General features: G+C 37.1%; 2 protein-coding genes across 3 annotated transcripts in view; both read left to right on the forward strand.

Annotated features, from left to right (window-relative positions):
• The first annotated feature begins 1,158 nt into the window (after positions 1-1,158).
• Positions 1,159-4,828, forward strand: cox5aa (cytochrome c oxidase subunit 5Aa). Its single transcript, XM_067379592.1, has 5 exons — positions 1,159-1,318; positions 2,341-2,457; positions 3,012-3,133; positions 4,441-4,569; positions 4,671-4,828. The coding sequence occupies exons 1-4, from the start codon at positions 1,246-1,248 to the stop codon at positions 4,552-4,554; spliced, it is 426 nt and encodes a 141-aa protein (XP_067235693.1). The 5' UTR covers positions 1,159-1,245; the 3' UTR covers positions 4,555-4,569; positions 4,671-4,828.
• A 2,060-nt stretch (positions 4,829-6,888) lies between these two features.
• The window catches only part of arid3b (AT-rich interactive domain 3B), a 38,443-nt gene continuing 26,066 nt past the window's right edge, over positions 6,889-19,265 (forward strand). Inside the window, exons 1-2 of one of the 2 annotated variants that reach the window (XM_067379546.1) lie at positions 6,889-7,085; positions 8,319-8,996. In XM_067379546.1, coding sequence (XP_067235647.1) covers positions 7,050-7,085; positions 8,319-8,996 — 714 coding nt within the window. In that variant the 5' untranslated portion in view covers positions 6,889-7,049. Of the gene's footprint in view, positions 7,086-7,579; positions 7,697-8,318; positions 8,997-19,265 lie in introns of those variants that run through there. The other variant, XM_067379547.1, reaches the window with a different exon arrangement.

Here is a 19,265-nt window from a genome sequence, read left to right on the forward strand (position 1 = left end):
CAGAAATCATTCTAATATGATGATTTATTATCAATGTTGGAAACAGTTGTGCTGCTTAATATTATTTTATAACCTGTGATACTTTTTCAGGATTCTTTGATGAATAAAAAGTGAAAAAAAAAACAGCATTTATTTAAAATAGAAATCTTTTGTAACAATACACACTACCGTTCAAAAGTTTGGGGTCATTCATTTTTTTTCTTTCTTTTTTTTTTTGAAAGAAATTAATACTTTTATTCAGCATGGATGTGTTAAATTGATAAAAAAGTGAGAGTAAAGATTTATATCATTAGAAAAGATTTATATTTTGAATAAATGCTGTTCTTTTTAACCTTTTATTCATCAATGAATCCTGAAAAAAGTATCACAGGTTCCGAAAAAATATTAAGCAGCACAACTGTTTTCAACATTGATAATAACTGAGTATCAAATCAGCATATTAGAATGATTTCTGAAGGATCATGTGACACTGAAGACTGGAGTAACGATGCTGAAAATTCAGCTTTGATCACAGAAATAAATTATATTTTAAAGCATATTAAAATAGAAAACCACAAATTTTAAATTGTAATAATATTTCACAATATTATATATTTTTCTGTATTTATTATTAAATAAATAAGCCTTAATGAGCATAAGAGATTATGTTCAAAAACATTAAAAATAGTAATGTTTCCAAACTTTTGACAGGTAGCGTACATAAATGTAACGAAACTTAACTATTTTGATCAAAATAATTATTTGATAATAATGCCATAACATTGCACAAAAAAGTTTACTAATGACGGCATATAATATCATTTAAATTATGACCACGCATGAAGAATTGCTTGTACTATATGAAGGCAATAAATGCAGGAGCCGTGCTTTTTGTGGTTTTATTTAGATGTTTTTTGTCATAATGTTTTCCATTATTAAATATCAATAAACATTAAATAACAAAATAATATAAATATATTGAATCAAATATTGCTCTCATAATGCATATAATAGAAGTTTAAATCTGTATACAGTCTAGAAATGTAAATTTTGTCCTTCACGCTTGTTATAATCCTCTTTAGCAAACCTCCTCATTGATTCCCATGAACAGAGTCCATGCACTGCTTTATTGCCAGACAAGTGCGCATGCGCAGTCACGGGACAGTCGCGTGTTAGCAGGTCGGCTATCTGAACTAGCCTCCTCAGAAGCGCGAGCCCGTGTCGTTCTTCAAGTCCAAGCAGCGCTTGAGTCCGGTGAGCCGCACTATGTTCAGAGCCGCCCTTCGACTCTCAGTCTCCGGTGCTCGGAGTTTAACAAGGTCACGGCCACAATATACAGGTAAACACTGATTTAAACACATTAATTATGAAATCGCTCTTAGAAAAAACTACAATAAGAAGCAGAGATAACGGAAACACCTTGAACGTAGCTTAGCACATATGCTAACCGAGGCAGCACCGGTGTCTTGCTTGAAAGGTTATACCTTTTAGAGGTTATTATCACGCGCTCGTGTATCGCTTTTACTAAAGCATTTCCATTTCATAATCGCATTTTGGCTGTCATTTATTAAGTCCTGTAGATGTTTTCTCTCAGTGTCCTTGTAATGACCCACTAGAGTGAGGCTTCGGCCCAGCGCGCGGAGGAAACGCGACACTCAAACCGAAAGCATCCCAGATTGACACATTATTCTGAGCTTTCATTGAAACAGCAAGTATAATAGGTAAATATTTAGGTTTTCTGTATATTTAGCCTAGCAAACAGGCTGTGGGGTTTATCATTTTTGCTTTGGAGCAGTTTAATATAGTCATATAATCATATAGTCAATGTGTACGTGCGACACGGGGTTGCATCTAAAGATGAAGAGTACGCGTACATTCACCTTGCAAGAGTGCAAACCGCATTTTCTGTTAGCTACAATACACTGACCTCTATGCGAACCCACATCCCAGATCATAATAGATGCAACTATAGAATATAGAGCACATCATGATGATCATACAACATCTAGTTTAAATGTTTTATATTATACATCTCATGTTAGGATATCAGTTGAACGTATTGTCTGACCTTCTTTAGCAGACAGTTAGGAGTTAGCTTAAATCATACTGACCCATCGGACAAGGTAACACTCAAACATAGGTCAAACTAGCACTGGACCAGTTCCAACTGGAACAAGGCCTGTATGTTAAATATCACTGCGCTATGAAGATTTGTTCGCAATCACTGAATCATAGAGAAAATTATACAATACTTCCCGGAAGTACTTTGACCGCAGCGTTTGGATGTCATTCTCTAACTTGTTTAGTCTGATAAAGTGAGTCAAGTCTCTTGTGATCATCTCTGGTCTTTTACTTTCACAGCTTCGGTAGCTGCTCGTTCTTATTCCCATGGCAAACAGGAGACAGATGAAGAGTTTGATGCCCGCTGGGTCACTTACTTCAGCAAGCCAGACATCGATGCTTGGGAGCTGAGGAAAGGTGGGTGACGGTGGCGCTTTGACCTTGTTATGGAATCAGCAGCTGTGCATTCGACTGCTGAGCTTGTAAAGCAAGAATTTGCTCTCATAAATGTATTTTATTGGCCATATGTTGATTTGAATGCTGCTCTTTAAGATTGCAATGTTTCAGGAAGTGAATTCCGTAGCAAGCAATATTTCAACAAAAACAAAAAAATGTTTTTGTTGCTCGCTCCCCATTTTTCCATATATATATCCTTTTAGCATGTTCTGAAATATCACCCTGTAATTATAATACGCCATTGTACAAGTAGGTTTCCATCATTAATCATTACAGATGACTCTGTATTGACACAGCCTGTTGTTTTCGTTTGCTTTTTTATGATTCATAACCTGTAAAGCTGGTTTCGTTTAATCCGTTGGAATCAAAAATTTATGACCGTCTGTTTATCTTTAACCTAAAAGTCTTTGGAACAAGGAAGTGTTTGCTCTTGCATCAAGGAAGACAATTTCGACAGAATGACACCCATCTGGTGTCTGTAGAGTAAATGTGTGTTTTCTTTCGTTTTGCTTCAGGAATGAACACTTTGATTGGTTACGACTTGGTACCTGAGCCAAAGATCCTGGAGGCAGCACTGAGAGCCTGTCGGAGGCTAGACGATTTAGCCAGTGCCATCCGCATTCTTGAGGCAGTCAAGGTCATTATATCTCTGTGCAACTGGAAAATACACCACCACAGCAACAGCATTCACTTAAAGGGATTGGTCACCCCAAAATGAAAATTCTGTCATCATTTACTCATCCTTAAAGGGATAGTTCACCCAAAAATGAAAATTTGATGTTTATCTGCTTACCCCCGGGCATCCAAGATGTAGGTGACTTTTTTTTTCTTCAGTCGAACGCAAATTATGATTTTTAACTGCAACCGCTGCCGTCTGTCAGTCAAATAATAGCAGTAGATGGGAACTTCAAATATAACAGTAAATAAAACTTGCTTAGACAAATCAAAATTAAAACCTGCGGCTCGTGACGACACATTAATGTCCTAAGACACGAAACGATCGGTTTGTGCGAGAAACCGAACAGTATTTATATAATTTTTTACCTCTAATACACCACTATGTCCAACTCCGTTCAGCTTCCTGTTAGTGAGGTCAAAAAACGCGTTCTGAAGACGGAAGTGATGTCTCGCCCATATACTTCAATGAGCGCGAGACATCACTTCCGTTGTCAGAGCGCGATCAGACCTCACTAGCCGGAAGCTGAACGAAGTTGGACATAGTGGTGTATTAGAGGTAAAAAATGATATAAATACTGTTCGGTTTCTCGCACAAACCGATCGTTTCGTGTCTTAGGACATCAATGTGCCGTCACGAGCCGCAGGGTTTAATTTGGATTTGTCTATGGAAGTTTTTTCCACTCTTATTGTTCAAGTTCCCAATCACTGCTATTATTTGACTGACAGACGGCAGCGGTTGCAGTTAAAAATCATAATTTGCGTTCGACTGAAGACAAAAAGTCATCTACATCTTGGATGCCTTGGGGGTAAGCAGATAAACATCAAATTTTAATTTTTGGGTGAACTATCCCTTTAAGTAGTTCCAAACCTGTATGAATTTCTTTGTTCTGCTGAACACAAAGGAAGATATTTGGAAGAATGTCCAAGCAGATCTTGCCCCCCTTTGACTACCATAGTATTTAGTTTTCCTGCTATGGTAGTCAATGGGTGGCGAAGTCTGTTTGGTTACAAACATTCCTCCAAATATCTTCCTTTGTGTTCAGCAGAACAAAGAAATTCATACAGGTTTGGAACTACTTGAGGAGTAAATGATGAGAATTTTCATTTTTGGGTGAACTATCCCTTTAATTTCTTGAAGCTGCATTTAACATCATTTTTCAGAAAATGAATAATAATAAAAGTATATTTTTTATTTTAAAAAATAGGAATTATTTTACAAATGTAATTTAAATTTTACTCATTTTTATTGTTCTCTTTTTTACACAGGACAAAGCTGGCCCACACAAAGAAATCTACCCCTATGTTATCCAAGAGCTGCAGCCTACCCTCAGTGAGCTTGGTATCCCTACACCTGAGGAACTTGGCATTGACAAAGCATAGATGTCTGCGATTGTGGTGAGTATTAGCGTGCATCATGCATTGTTTCTCTAAGCAAATGCAAGATGTTTCCTTGTTTGATTTAACATGTCCATTGTATCTTTCCTTTTTATCTACAGTCTTCCAGAGGACTGCTGCTCTTGTCTGGGCCGAGTAGACCACTGTACTTGAAGTCTTTGCCTCGTGTCATGGTGTTTGTGTTATATTTAACTGGCCTTTATTATGTTCTTTTGCTTGTAAAATATTGATGGACTTAATAAAGGGAGATATATCTTTATATCTTAAACTTGTTGTGTTTTATCTGATGCCATTACTTGTTGTATTAATTGCTAACTGGTGAAAAAAAAATATTATAGTAATTTAAAGTAAGTACTATTGTGTTTTGAACCATATTATAGTAGGATACTGTATATATTATAGTATTTACAACACTTTGTTAATGAATGCTACATCATACTGTAATATTAAAGGGTTAGTTCACCCAAAAATGAAAAATTCTGTCATTAATTACTCCTGCGTTTTACACCCATAAGACCTTTGTTCATCTTCGGAACACAAATTAAGATATTTTTGTTGAATTCCGATGGCTCAGTGAGGCCTCCATAGACAGCAATGACATTTCCTCTCTCAAGATCCATTAATGTGTTATAAACATATTTAAATCAGTTCATGTGAGTACAGTGGTTCAATATTAATATAAAGCGAGAAGAATATTTTTGGTGCGCCAAAAAAACAAAATAACGACTTATATAGTGATGGCCGATTTCAAAACACTGTTTCAGGAAGCTTCGGAGCATAATGAATCAGCGTGTCGAATCATGATTCGGATCGCGTGTGAAACTGCCAAACTGCTGAAATCACATGACTTTGGCGCTCCGAATCGCTGATTCGACACACTGATTCATAACGCTACAAAGCTAAATAAGTCGTTATTTTGTTTGTTTTTTGGCGCTCCAAAAATATTCTCGTCGCTTTATAATATTAATATTGAACCACTATACTCACATGAACTGATTTAAATGTTTTTAGTACATTAATGGATCTTGAGAGAGGAAATCTCATTGCTCCCTATGCAGGCCTCACGGAGCCATCGGATTTCAACAAAAATATCTTATTTTGCTTTTCGAAGATCAACAATTACGAGTCTGGAACGGCATGAGCCTAAGTAATTAATGACATTTTAATTTTTGGGGGAACTAACCCTTTAACTATAGTGAACTGATAAACTGTAGTGTACTTTATTTTTTAATACAGTAAACTGGTGTATATTGTAGTATAATAGTTGTAGAAAACTTAGTACAGCATTGGATAAAGTAATTTGTTTATATTACTATAGTTATATTACCACAACAAAGTAGTTTACTATAGTATGGTTCTCTATAGTAATTACTATAGTATTTTTTTTTTTTTTTTTTAACCTGGGTAATTTTGTTTTTATTTCTTTAAATAGTTATAATCACAAAAATGAAAATCTATCCACATTATTTTTTAAATGAGGAAGTCTTTGTTAAATGTTTACAGAACCTACAATATTTTCAGTATTTGGAATTGAATGAAAAGCGAACTATTTCCTGTGAATGTGCGAGACTTCCGCTTCATTACCTGCTAATAACTAGAAGAATAACAAAGCTCAGTAAACGGTAAAACCATTTGCGTTGCAAAACAGTGTTTATATACGACGATAATAAATTAATATGATAAACAACAGTGTGTAACATCAAGCAGCATAACGGACAGTTAAAATAATTGAGACCGGAAGTCTCGCACATATTCGAGGTAAAAAAAAAAAAAAATTAACGCTTACGTTAAAAATAAGGTGGCTAATAAACAGTTTTTGTTTTTCTGCCTGACACCAGCTATAATACAGTAAACGTTATAGCATTTTTGAATCACTAGGGGGCGCGGCAGGTATGCTTTCAACTTAAAGCATATCTCAAAGTAAAAATTACTCAAAAGTTGATGTATACTTAAAAAGTATAAAAAGGTATACTTTATTTTTTTTCATTGTTCATTTTTAGTCTGCTATAAATATAATGTGCTAATGTGGGGTCAGAATCTCGAGTCTAAAATGAAAAATGACCTTCTAATATTTGATCCATGAAATAGCCACGTAAGTGTAATATGTTAAGTCCTATCGGTTTTTGTGCTATAAATATTTTACTTTGCTGCTTGCAAAGGGGAAACGTAAGAACGTAGTAACTTGTTGCACGAGTCAGGCAGTGGGGCGGGATTTAAATGTGCGGTAATGTGCGGGGGGATTGGCTCCGGCTGGAGGAGGAAAAGTCTAGGGGACTGTGGGAGTCCCTGAGCGCGCAGTTCGGGAGGTGAGGTCAGGCGTTTCCCCTTTGGCTGGCCCCAAGTGTTTTTTTCCCTCCCTCTGAAAACACCGAGAGTTTTATTACCGTTTTATCAGAGGGGATATTAAACGTCCGGGTGGATGCACACGTCCTCGGTGCGCTGAGCAAAACACGCACGGTGGTTTATCTAGGAAAAGAGTGATGGTGGACAATTCCAGTAGCAGCAAAGCGCAAGAGGTGAGTTCCGTCCTGTTGGCACAGAGCCCTGTTGAATATATTGATAAGCTACTGTAATATTTCATCAGCAGATCTCGAGCGTATAAAACATTGCATCTACATTTAAGATGTTCTAAAATGGTCGCAATTAATCAATATTTATTCTGATTACCTCCGTGTGAGTTATCAAGCTATTATATGTAGCGAAAATCCACATTGTACACGTCATGATTTCAGGATTTTTTAATGTTACAACTCGTGCTGTTTATTTGTGTTTAAAGTTCCAGTTCGCGCGCTGCCGAGTTCGAAAAGTCCAAAATATCTCCGTTTGTTTCCGTTAGAACGCGATACTTTGTTGCGTCGTGTGTTCGTTCTCTCTTTTAATAGCTTAATTGTTTTTGGAAGAGCGCCATACTTTTTGGGCAGCCATGATTCGACTGTGATCTGAATATCTTCTGTAACTGCGCGCGCTTGTTAAACTGTGCTTTAATTAGTTGTAAAGTAAAAACATATCTCGACTGGATTTGGCTAAATATTAAATTTTTAACAAAGTGTAAAGCAATACGCCGTTTTGGCCGGACATCCGGTCGTTCTACAATCCAGACTGGTCGTCTCTATTGGGGGGGTCAAAGGTAGGTTGGCCTACTGGGCAATAAGCGAGCTGCGGAATGCGACTTTAATCCTTTTGTGACATATAAATACTGTTAATGCTAATTAAAATTCTTGTGAATTTAATTCGAATGCTGTTCGTTCGTTGTGAAGATTTGCTTACACGTATTTGTTTTCCATTTACATTACATGAGTTAGAATTCCTTAGAATTGTCATTCGTGCTAATTTGTTTACGCGTTTTTGTGTTCTATTCGAATTTAATTCGAATCGAATTCATTATCCAATTTTTTTTACAGTTCTTCACGCGTATTTTTAATTCGTCTTTAATTCGAACTGTAATTTTTTTTCTATTAAGCAAATGCTGTTAATTCGAATTAAAAGAATTCAGTTTGCAATAAAAACGCAGACTCATTGTTTACACATTAGTTGTTGTGTGGCGTGAGTGTTTCAAAAACGCGTAACTTTTGAAAGTGAGTTATTCAGTTGATTATTTTTAAATATTCAAGTTAAATTTTGATTAAATTATATTGAATTTCTGTTTTTGTACATTTTATCTTAAAATATCTCATTTATAATTTTTTTTTTTGTGTGTGAAAAATTAAGGAACTTAATTAATAAATGTGCTTATTCTGTCCGCAATCCAGCCCAGCTTGTCTCAGGACAGCAGTCTGGCTAGTGCATTTTCCCAGGCGGCTTTTGGAAGTGCAGCTGGTGTCAAACTGGAGGCAGTTATGGAGCAACTCCAGAGACAACAACAAGCTAAGCTGGAGATGGAGCGCAAGGAGAGACAATTCAGGGAAGCCCACATTCTGTATGCCCAGCAGCTGGCTGCACAGCAAGCCATCATGGCCTCCGCCAGGGCCCAGGGTGCCCCATTAACCCCTGATTTTTACAGCAAAAACTCCAGAGACAGAGCGCTGAAAGGCGGCCAGGGGCCTCCAGCTGCCAGGGGGCCCATGAAACCCGGCTCTGACCTAGTACACGAGGAGGACGCCGCTGATGAGATGGACAGGGGAAGAGGGTCCGAGGGGGACGAAGATGACGATGATGAAATGATGGATGGAGAAGATGGAAGCGAAGAAGAGGAAAGCGAAGGCTTGGAGTTCCTCAGGAAGCAAAGCCTTGCGCTTCAGCAAGCGGCTGTTGGAGTCCCTCCTTATCCGTTCCCCGTCTATGCCGCCTCTCCCTCCGCTGCTAAAAAACGTGCCCTGTCACCGACCACTAAAGTGAAAGATGAACCCGAAGACTCCCTCAACGACCAGCAATCGTTCAACACACCAAACGGACTCGGCGATTGGAGCCTCGATGACTCATTCAAACAGGTTTGTGTCTATATTTCTGTCTCCCGTCATTAATCTCTGAGGTTTTTCTGTGTGTTAGGCATTTGTGTGCATTGTGTTTTCTATGACTTTATCACCATTGACCTACAAAAGCAGCAATACAGCATATTTTCATTCAGCACTGCATGATTTGAGGAGCGTCAGATCATAAGTTGAATTGTAAAGAGTCTTTACATGTTCAAAAACTGTGAAAATGACTCATCTCAGATTATTGAAATGTTTTCAGCTCTGAATAGGACATTTCATCAAGTTTTCTTGAGCACAACAAGTGTACCTAAAAGTGTATAAAAGAATTTGGTTGGACTTGTACCTCATTAATTAGAGAGAAGGGTTTAGTGACAGATTGTAGTGTCACTTCATGCAACACTGTTGAGTGTAATTTAGGGGGGAGATTTTTACAAAATATGTCAAGAACAGGAGAGAAATTAGATTATTTTTTGCAGGGGTTTGTTTTAAGATAAAGATGTTTTTTTTAAGAGTTTCTGCATTTTGACATTTAGTTCCTTAAATTGAGCATAATTTCCCATAAATTCTCATCACCATAATGCAAAAACAATTCTTGTTTTCACGTTTATTGCCATAATGTATAGAAAAAATTGTTATTAAATCAATATATAAACAATTGCTAGTATTTGTTATATTTCCCTCAAAGGAACACTCCACTTTTTTTTGAAAATAGACTCATTTTCCAACTCCCCTAGAGTTGTTTTACCGTTTTCGAATCCATTCAGCCGATCTCCGGTTCTGGCGGTACCACTTTTAGCATAGCTTAGCATAGTTCATTGAATCTGATTAGACCGTTAGCATCTTGCTCAAAAATGACCAAAGAGTTTCAATATTTTTCCTATTTAAAACTTGACTCTTCTATAGTTACATTGTGTACTAAGACCGATTGGAAAATTAAAAGTTGCGATTTTCTTGGCCGATATGGCTAGGAACTATATTCTCATTCCAGCGTAATAATCAAGGAACTTTGCTGCCGTACCATGGGTGCAGCAGGCGCAATGATATTAAGCACGCTTCCTGTGCAAACGGGGTCACAGGCGCTGCGTAATATCATAGCAAAAATCGCAACTTTTAATTTTCCGTCAGTCTTAGTACACGATGTAACTACAGAAGAGTCAAGTTTTTTAAATAGGAAAAATATTGAAACTCTTTGGTCATTTTTGAGCGAGATGCTAACGGTCTAATCAGATTCAATGAACTATGCTAAGCTATGCTAAAAGTGCTACTGCCTGACCCGGAGATCGGCTGAATGGATTCGAAAATGGTAAAATTTAGATAAATAACTCCCCTAGAGTTAAACGGTTATCTATTACCCATTTTCAAAAAAAGTGGAGTGTACCTTTAATGCTATTATTATTAAAATGTAGGGATGCACCGATAGGAAATTTTGACAGATAACTGATAATAATTTATTTATAGGAAAACCGATAAACAATAACATATTGGCCGATAAATCTAAATCCATTTGAGATTACAAAGACAAAAGTTTCCCTATTAAAATCCATGTCCCAAGCACACAATCATAATAATGTTCTCATTTATTCATTTTATGACTTGCGCTGCACATGCATTTTACTTTTTGAAGTGACTCCAATCATATTTCAAGCAATTCAAAACCATCATGGTGAGTGTTTCAGTTGAAGGAAATAATCTATTATTTATTGACTTTAATATATTGGCCAAATTTTCTTATTGGGCTGATAACGACGACATTAAAAATGAACACACATCGGCTGATACCGATATGGTGGCCGATATATCAAGTATCCCTAATAAAGTGTAAGTTAAAGTATCATTGTTGAATATAATGGAAATGGTATTAATGCATTATGGTAATGAGAATTGGGGGATAAAATTCCAATTCCAGTTTTCTTGAACGCAACATAAACAGGCATTCTCCCAAAAGTGTACAAAAGAAACTGTGCCTCTGTTTTTTTCTCCTCTTGTTGCATTCCGCTTCTTTCAGAAGCTATTGTCGTCCTCTTCCCTTATCGTCAATAGTGTCCTGCTGTGAGCCAAGCTGTACCCTCAGACATGGTCCTACGACTCTGTCAGTTAATTTCTCTGTTTGTTCATCTCGAGTCTTTAGGGAATTCTGTCCTGACATAAGGCTTTTGTCCCTGGATATCCCTGAAGTGTGGCGTTCTGGCAGGCGGCCCAACAGGAGAGCGCTTTCATTCTCTCTATTCTTGCCGTCTCACTTTCCTCTGTCGTTCCCCCTACCGCTGGTGTTTCTTGAGAACAAGCTCTTGGCAGTAATGCTGTCTTGGCCTGTGACCAGAGAGGCATGCTGTCAGGTTGCAATACAAGAGGGAGAATGTTACAGGCGTGTGCTGTTGGAGAGCCGCTCTGACAGTTTACACGTGTAGATTTTGCAGGATTTTGGACAATTGCACGTGGGAATCATAAATAAATGCATTTAATAAGATTATTCATCCGGGGGGGGGAAAAAAAAATGGGGCAATCGTTTACTCACCCTCATGTTGTTCCAAACCTGTATGAACACATAAGAAGGTATTTTGAGAAATGTCTTTTTGTCCATACAATGAAAGCCAATGGGTCTAAAGTTGGACATTGGAATATATCTTCCAAATATCCTTTTGTGTACCAGAACTACGAGATTTTTATGTTTGTGTGATGTAATTTTCATAAACATGCTTTTAAAGCGCTCGCGTCAATCATGATACCGTCTTGGTACGGTAATGTGGAGTGAGACATTTCCCTGTAGTGCTGTCATCCATTTTAGTGGCCTGAGCTCTTTGTTTGCTCAGCTGCGCTTGAGTGATCGATCAATCAGGGAAAAATGGATTGCTCTAATTTCATACGCTCACTCTTATGGCTTCCTTGAGCCCTTGATATTTGCATGCTTTCAATCAAAGGCCATTTACCCTACTTTATTAGACTATGTTGAATAACACATGTGTGTATATATATCGAAACCCCCAAAGCGACATTTAATAGTGCATCCATTTTAATTCTGCAATTGTTGCTATCTTTGTTACGACCGTGTGTTTTTACTCAAAACATCGAACATGGTTTTATTGACGGTTACTTGCGTTCAAAGCGGTTTTATTTGCAGTAGATCAGTAACAGCAAGCACAAGTTGGTATAGCTATGGTGATTGTTGGGAAGGTTGTGTGTTGACAGGCAGGTCTGTGATGTTTTCATCACACCCATGTCATTATATATGTATTTATAGAGTGTAGTGGTCTGAGGGCTTGTATACTGCTTTTCAAATATAGGCTTGTCCACGTGTATTGAAAACAATAGGAGATTCAGTGCTCTGAAAAGACTGATGGTTGGACTTATACCTCATTACTAAGAGGGAAGAGTTTAGTGAATGAGCTTTATAGAGTCACTTAATGTTTAGTGCGTTTTTAAAGGTGGGGTTTTCACAAAGAAATCTGTTAAGAAAATCTCCAGGTTACTTCCAAAAGGTGGCATATAGGAGATTAATTATATTTTGATTTAAAGGGTTAGTTTACCCAAAAATGAAAATTATGTCATTAATTACTCACCCTCATGTTGTTCCACACCTGTAAGACCTTTGTTCATCTTCGGAACACAAATTAAGATATTTTTGATAAAATCCAGCAAGATAATTAAAACTTTCAGATGTCCAAAAAGCTACTAAAGACATATTTAAAACAGTTCATGTGACTACTTTTTGTGCACCAAAAAAAAATAAAAAAATAACGAATTTTTAACGATATCTAGTGATGGATGATTTCAAAACACTGCTTCATGAAGCTTCGAAGCTTTGAATCTTTTGTTTCGAATCAGTGGTTCGGGGCGTGTATCAAACATGAACTATTGAAAGTGTGAGACATTTATGATGTAATGAAGCCTCACGTGACTTTGGCGCTCCGAACCACCGATCAATATTCTAGTCGCTTTATAACATTAAGGTTGAACCACTGTAGTCCCATAAACTGTTTTAAATATGTTTTTAGTACCTTTTTGGACATATAAAGTGTTATCTTGCTGACAATAGAGGCCTCACTGAGCCATCGGGTTTCATCAAAAATATCCTAATTTGTGTTCTGAAGATGATCGAAGGTCTTACTGGTGTAGAACAACATGAGGGTGAATAATTAATGATATAATTTTCATAATTTTTCATTTTTTTGGGTGAACTAACCCTTTAATAAAGGCTCTTTTTAGCAACCATTAAGATTTTCTGCATTATTACATTGTTTATAAAAAAAAAAAAAATGAAGCAGTTCTCTTGAATTGTCATTACCGTAATGCAAAATGAAATCTTGTTTTTGTATATTCATTACTGTAATGTAAACAAACCATATTAAATTAAATAAATGTTATAATGCCCTTAATAAATGCTAATTAAAAAAAAAAAAAAAAAATACTGCATTGCAGTAATGAGAATCATCAATAAAAATAGTGGAAAATTCCAAATGCGTTATGGTAATGAGAATTAGGGAGTAAAATGTGCTTAATTTTCCTTAAGTAATTACACTGAAAAAAAAAAAAAAAAATTTAAACTTAAAGTCTTCATGCTGAGTTTAGTCAACTCCAATAACCAAGTTTACACTTAGTACAACTTAAAATTTTACGTTTGGTCAACTTGAAATGTGATGGCAGCGCGAACACTTTTTTTTTTTATTGTTTTTTTTTTTTAAGTGTATTGACACTACATGTAGTCATAGTCTCTGTAAGTTTGATATATATATATATATATATATATATATATATAAAGTATAATTAAGTATAAATTTGTTTTTGAGATGACCCAGACATTAGTGTTTTTGGTTGAATTTTAATGCACAAAAAAGAGAAAAACCGACTTATTTAATAAAGACTATTTTAGAGCTTGAGGGGCTTCAATCCCACCCCCACCCACTTTTTTTTTTTTTGGTCCCACCCGTCTTTATTTCTGTCCTTTAGTATTTAATGATGCTCTCTGTGGTAACAGTATCAGATTGCATGGTGGGGGGGATGTGAAGAGACTGGTTTGATGACACTGACTACACAAAAGAGAACAGATGCCACAAATGGCATTTTTAAATGAGGGTGGGGGTTGTCTTTTTTGAAGCTTTTCACACTTAAATGGATAAGCCTTAGTGAATCAGTAAACGCCTTTAATAAAATCACAGTAGTCGGGTGCAAAGTTGGCAGTTAATCTTAGCAAACGGGGGAATTAATTGGCAGTTTGTAGATGAAGGAAGTTCACACCAGTTTTGTTTAATATCTCCAAGAGGAAGGACTTTTTCAGGAAGATTCTTGGATGTTACTATTGTTATTTCTACTTCCTGTGCTTTGTTTTCTGCTGATTTGTTTTTCAGGTTTACTAGCGTTGGATTCAATAAATCATCTCCAAGTCAGTGAGGGGGTCAAATGGCTGCCATTAAACTTTTCATTGAACACATGGCTGAGGCTAGTCCAGATAGCTTGGCGCCCTTTAAACCTAGCGTTTTTTAGCGGTAGCTGACACAATGCCCCTTTTAGGCAGCTCGGCATGGTAATCTTGGGTGATTAATGGAGTTTTAATCAGGCTCAGTCGACGTCGAAGCGCGCATGTGCCTTGAGTTACGGCCTCCCATTTGGCGAGTATGATGACCATATCAAAGGCATCGGGTCAATAGAAACACCCCCGCTACTTTGATTCTGCGTTTGTCAGGAGAAATATATGGCAGCAATTAGCAAAATCTTTTAACCAAGTACCTGTTTATTATTTTAGGGGCCAAAATATTCACTTCAGATCTTACTTTGAAGCTTCTGATTGCATTTTTGCTACCCTACATGGACTGGGATACATTGTTTTCCTTGCAGTTGCTATGGTAAAGGTGATGTGTAAGGATAAATAAAAGAGAACCATGCACACTCTTCCCCTTAACGAAGAACAGGAAATTTGTCCTTGGGTTCGGGGGACAATCTTGTTTGTCGAACTCTGTTGCATTATTTAACTGTCAGCGTCACCTTGACAACATTTCACCCCCATGCCAGGGATACAACCCAGCCGGTTGCAATCAATTCTTATTATATCAGGGTTTGCTGTCGCAGTGGAATGATTTTACGTATAAATTATCAATGACCTGATGGCCTCACACTGGTACGTTCCCTCCAAATGTTTGCACGACATCTGGTGTACATTATTAGGACGACGTAGCTTATTTCTCTAACGCGTTATGGGTGTTAATTCACTTGCGAGGTCTGCCAATCTTTCTCTGGTAGCTTTGACGGCTCTTGGTGGTCCATCTTGATGGAGAAGTTTCAGTTGGACGGCCCTCCTGGGTCCTATGTTGACATGATCGCTGGCGTCAGCTTGAAGTGCAGCCCATCTGTGCAATAGATCAGTGGCGATTCAATTAACAATAGTCTTTGCCCTTAAGAATATCAGCCCGATTCCGTGATAAAACGTGGTTTATTTGAGTCGTGAGCTGTCAAATGGATGTTTTATGGCTGTGTTTTGGTGCCGTTTCACCCTTCCCGTTTCAGTGTGAACTATCTGGTGGGGTGGTAACTCTAACCCTTGAATAGGAGGCATTTGATAGTAAAAATCTTTAAAGGCCAGAGGCAAGAATGTGAGTGTAGTGAGGGGCTGGTGTCTGTGTCTAGTTTGTCCAGCCCCACCCAGAGGAAACATTCCAAGTGGAATTAGAGTTTCTTTTCTTCAAATGGTGAGAATTCCCATTAGGGGCCTGTGCATAAAGAGAGAATAGAGGGAGTGTCTTTGTCGCAGCCATCCTATGATTTGTGACTGTTTCTAGTCCGTTTCACCAAATGTAACAGAAGCAAGTAATAGAGGGGGGAATGGTAATCAACCAGAAAGGTATATGGTGAAGGGAGGGGGTGTTTTCTTATTTGTCCGTCCATTTCCTTTCCCTCTTAACAAGGGTAGAATGTTTGTCCCCAACCCCCCCCTCAAAACAAGTCCCAACTCGCCAGAGATTTTCGCCGCTTTCGTTCTACCTAAAGCAGCTTAGGGCTTTATCATCGCACAGTATCTATTTATCAGTGTCACTAGAATGTGGAATTTCAAACACACCTAGGAAGTGCTAAAGAAATGCATACCTTCGTAGAAAGTTTTTTTGGAACTGGAACAGATGTTTTTGTTTAAAATCGTTCCCAATGGGGTTAAAACCTAAGGCTTTTGTGTCATTAATGTAGGTTACCTTTCTCTACAATTTTTTTTTTTTTTTTTTTTCAAATAACTTCTTTGGAAAAAGTGGGCTGTTTACAGTTTTGGGATCATGTTGTTAGTCCCATTTGACTTAATTAATGAATGTGTTTTGCAGAGGTGCAAGAATTGCAAAGTATTATAAACGGTAAATGCAAATATCATCATGTTCTGAATCCTGAAAGGCCCCATATCTCATTCTTGAGGGATTATTGAAGTTTGTCTTAAGGTTAGTAGAAGAGCCGTTGAGGACAGGTAAGCTTCTGGGTTCCTTAGGTTCCTTTACAAACTTTCCATACTGGGATTGGACCATGGTGGACCAAGATGTTCACACCTGTGTCCATTTGTTTGAAAGACAATCTCTTTTCTCATTTAGCACCCAGTCAGGACAAAGATAATGGATGTGAACTCTGCCTCAGGCCTTTGCAGGATGTTCAAGGATTTGGACAAGCAGTTACAGGCCCTGGCTTTGGGCCTTTTGTCTCTCTTCGGCTCTTGTCAACTATGTGCCATTTGTATTGTTCAAAGGACCATATCAGCATTAAGGCCTAATAAAGCTGCTTTGGGTTTTTTGTTTTTTTACTCCGCCTCCTTTTGTAGTAAACTTTACATTTTGGTTTTCAATGCCATTGCATATTTTACACTTGTACATTTTACAGACTTTTTTCCAGGTCATCTTACTGTGGGCCAGCCACACACCTTGAAATATCACTTGGCATAGTGCGGCATACAGCCATGAATTGCTCTTAATGGATCCATTACAAATTCCCAGGGATAGAAGTGCCCAATCTACTCCCTCCCCCCCACCTCCCCTGCCTCTATTGCTCCTGGCACAGCAAGGAGCCGAATAAGTGATACTGTGACTTTTGGCAGTGGAGACCAATTATTTGATTTGGATTAAAGATCCTGGCCGTCCCCCATGGTGCTGCTTAATGCTGCTGTTGCCCATGGAGCAGCTGCAGCACTGTTGATAACCGAATGACCGTGTGGCACTTGGACATAAGTTCAGTGAGAGAAAGTTTCTTTGATCCCTTTCTTTAATTTAATGATCATTGTAAAGTAAAGTTCATTTATTTCTCTTTTTAGCTTTGTTTTTTTTTTGGGAACTAATATGGCTGTCTTTTTATTAGTGGTGGGCATAGATGAATTTTTTTAATCTAATCTCACTTTAATCTTGGAATTAATCTAGATTAATCTAGATTAAAATGGCTCATCTGAATTCTGCCGAAGACATTCAGAATATGTGTGCTACCCAAATAATGACTAAAAGTAATCCGCCGTTTTGTCCGATAAAGCAGTCAGGAGTTAGATTAACCTCGGTGGAGTTAAACTTGAAAAATTGTGTATATTGACATCATTCTGCGTTTGAAACAACATTGATTCTCATGTTCATTCATGTTTATTTGAAGTTTTAAATGGACTCTTGAGCTGAGGCGCTACAGCAATCTGTCACAACACAATAAAGAGCAACAAAACCGTTTTTATTGTTTGAATTTCTTAAACTACACAGTTTTAAAGCTGGAACCTTGTTTAATATCATAAGTAACCTGCTCTGTCTTGTCTGTCGACGTGTTGTCAGTGTCCTCTTTGCTCCGTGATGCATTAATCACTGTGTGTGGCGTGACAGCGTCACGGCTTGTTAGACAAAGCAACAGTAACTAAGGGGGGTGGGTCTTTGCGAAGGGTCAGTTCGGTGATAATATAGTTTACATTTTGTAAATGTTACAAGCAATCAAGCAGTTGAGAGTTTGCCATGTATTATAGATCGCCCTACATGAGTATTAGTGTTATGAAAAGTACTGGTACTTTGGTACCAAGTCTGTACTGAAATTTTGAAAATGTGACGATACCAGCATTTCTGTAGTACCGGGAGTACTGAGTATCCGGGTATATTTGGCACCCACTAGGGCTGTGCCAATATTTACGTGAAGAAAAAAGCTTTGTTTAAGAAGAAAGCAATTAAATGTGACATCGCAGCCATAAAACATTTTGGTTCATGCCGAATGAGCATGTAGGGCGATCCATATATTTAAGTTTTGTCGGCTTTGTATTTTGTTTTGTGAATCGCAATCTGGTCATCCGATTATCAGAGAATTTAACAATCTCTTTTTCTTTTCCCAAATCTTCACTCACTCACGGGATTATAAACGTTTCTTCCTTTGGTTTGCTTTTAATTAGGCCTATGAAATTCACATTCTTTACTGTGGTAAAGTAGAAAAAACACTGTAGAACAGAAAAATTCTGGGGGGGGGGGGGTATAAAATGAATTTTTTTTTTTTTAGAATAATACTCAACTTTATTATTTAGATTACCATTATTTACTGATATTTATTTCATCGTTTTACAGGCTGTAGTGTGTAAAGCGGAATAGCTAAAAGAAACACGCATGTCAGTTTCAAAATGGATGTTTTGTTTAATTTTTAAATGTTTTTTTTTTTTTTTTTTTTTTTCAAAATTTACTTAATTGAGGTGTGTATATACACACAAACATACACACACACGCTCCAAATATTTATATGTATGATTACCATCATATTTAGTAATTTAAAAAAAAAAAAAAAATAGGCTAGTTTAAATAAAATAGTTCCAATAGATTTTGCTGTGGTACCAAAATTGGTACAGAGAACCGTAAAATTTTACTGGTACCGACTACTGGAATTTTTGTACCGTGACAAATGACAACACTATATAAAGTTAGATGTATGCCCAACTTTATTTGCATACATCCATAATACACATTAAAGATCTTGGCAAATAAAATGGTTACATCTTGTGGCAAAATATTTTTTTTTAAAAAAAGGGCTATTTGTTTTGTTTTTGTTATATTTAACTTAATTTTTTTTTTTTTTTTTTTTTGAGCTACTTGAGGTATATATTTTTTTTTTGGTTCAGTTTTATTTTTTGTTATTTTGTTATACATCCACACCACAGATCAGTTGTATATGGCTTCATGTTGCAGCTCTACTCGGCAACTCTGAATGACCTTCATTTAAACTGGAAGCCATGTGACGCATCAAAACAAAATTATGATCAACTAACCTGTCTACATTGGAAGTTCAGTCTAATATTTATAGTACAGCAGAATCTACACGGTCATACTGCCCAAC

Source organism: Chanodichthys erythropterus, chromosome 24, assembly GCF_024489055.1.
Source record: "Chanodichthys erythropterus isolate Z2021 chromosome 24, ASM2448905v1, whole genome shotgun sequence".
NCBI lineage: Eukaryota > Metazoa > Chordata > Actinopteri > Cypriniformes > Xenocyprididae > Chanodichthys > Chanodichthys erythropterus.

Excerpts from the sequence above, each read along its gene's own strand:
- cox5aa (XM_067379592.1), top strand. The coding sequence starts at position 1,246 with ATGTTCAGAGCCGCCCTTCGACTCTCAGTCTCCGGTGCTCGGAGTTTA. Across the intron at positions 1,319-2,340 it reads GTCACGGCCACAATATACAG|CTTCGGTAGCTGCTCGTTCT; the intron begins GTAAACACTGAT and ends TTACTTTCACAG. Across the intron at positions 2,458-3,011 it reads TGCTTGGGAGCTGAGGAAAG|GAATGAACACTTTGATTGGT; the intron begins GTGGGTGACGGT and ends GTTTTGCTTCAG.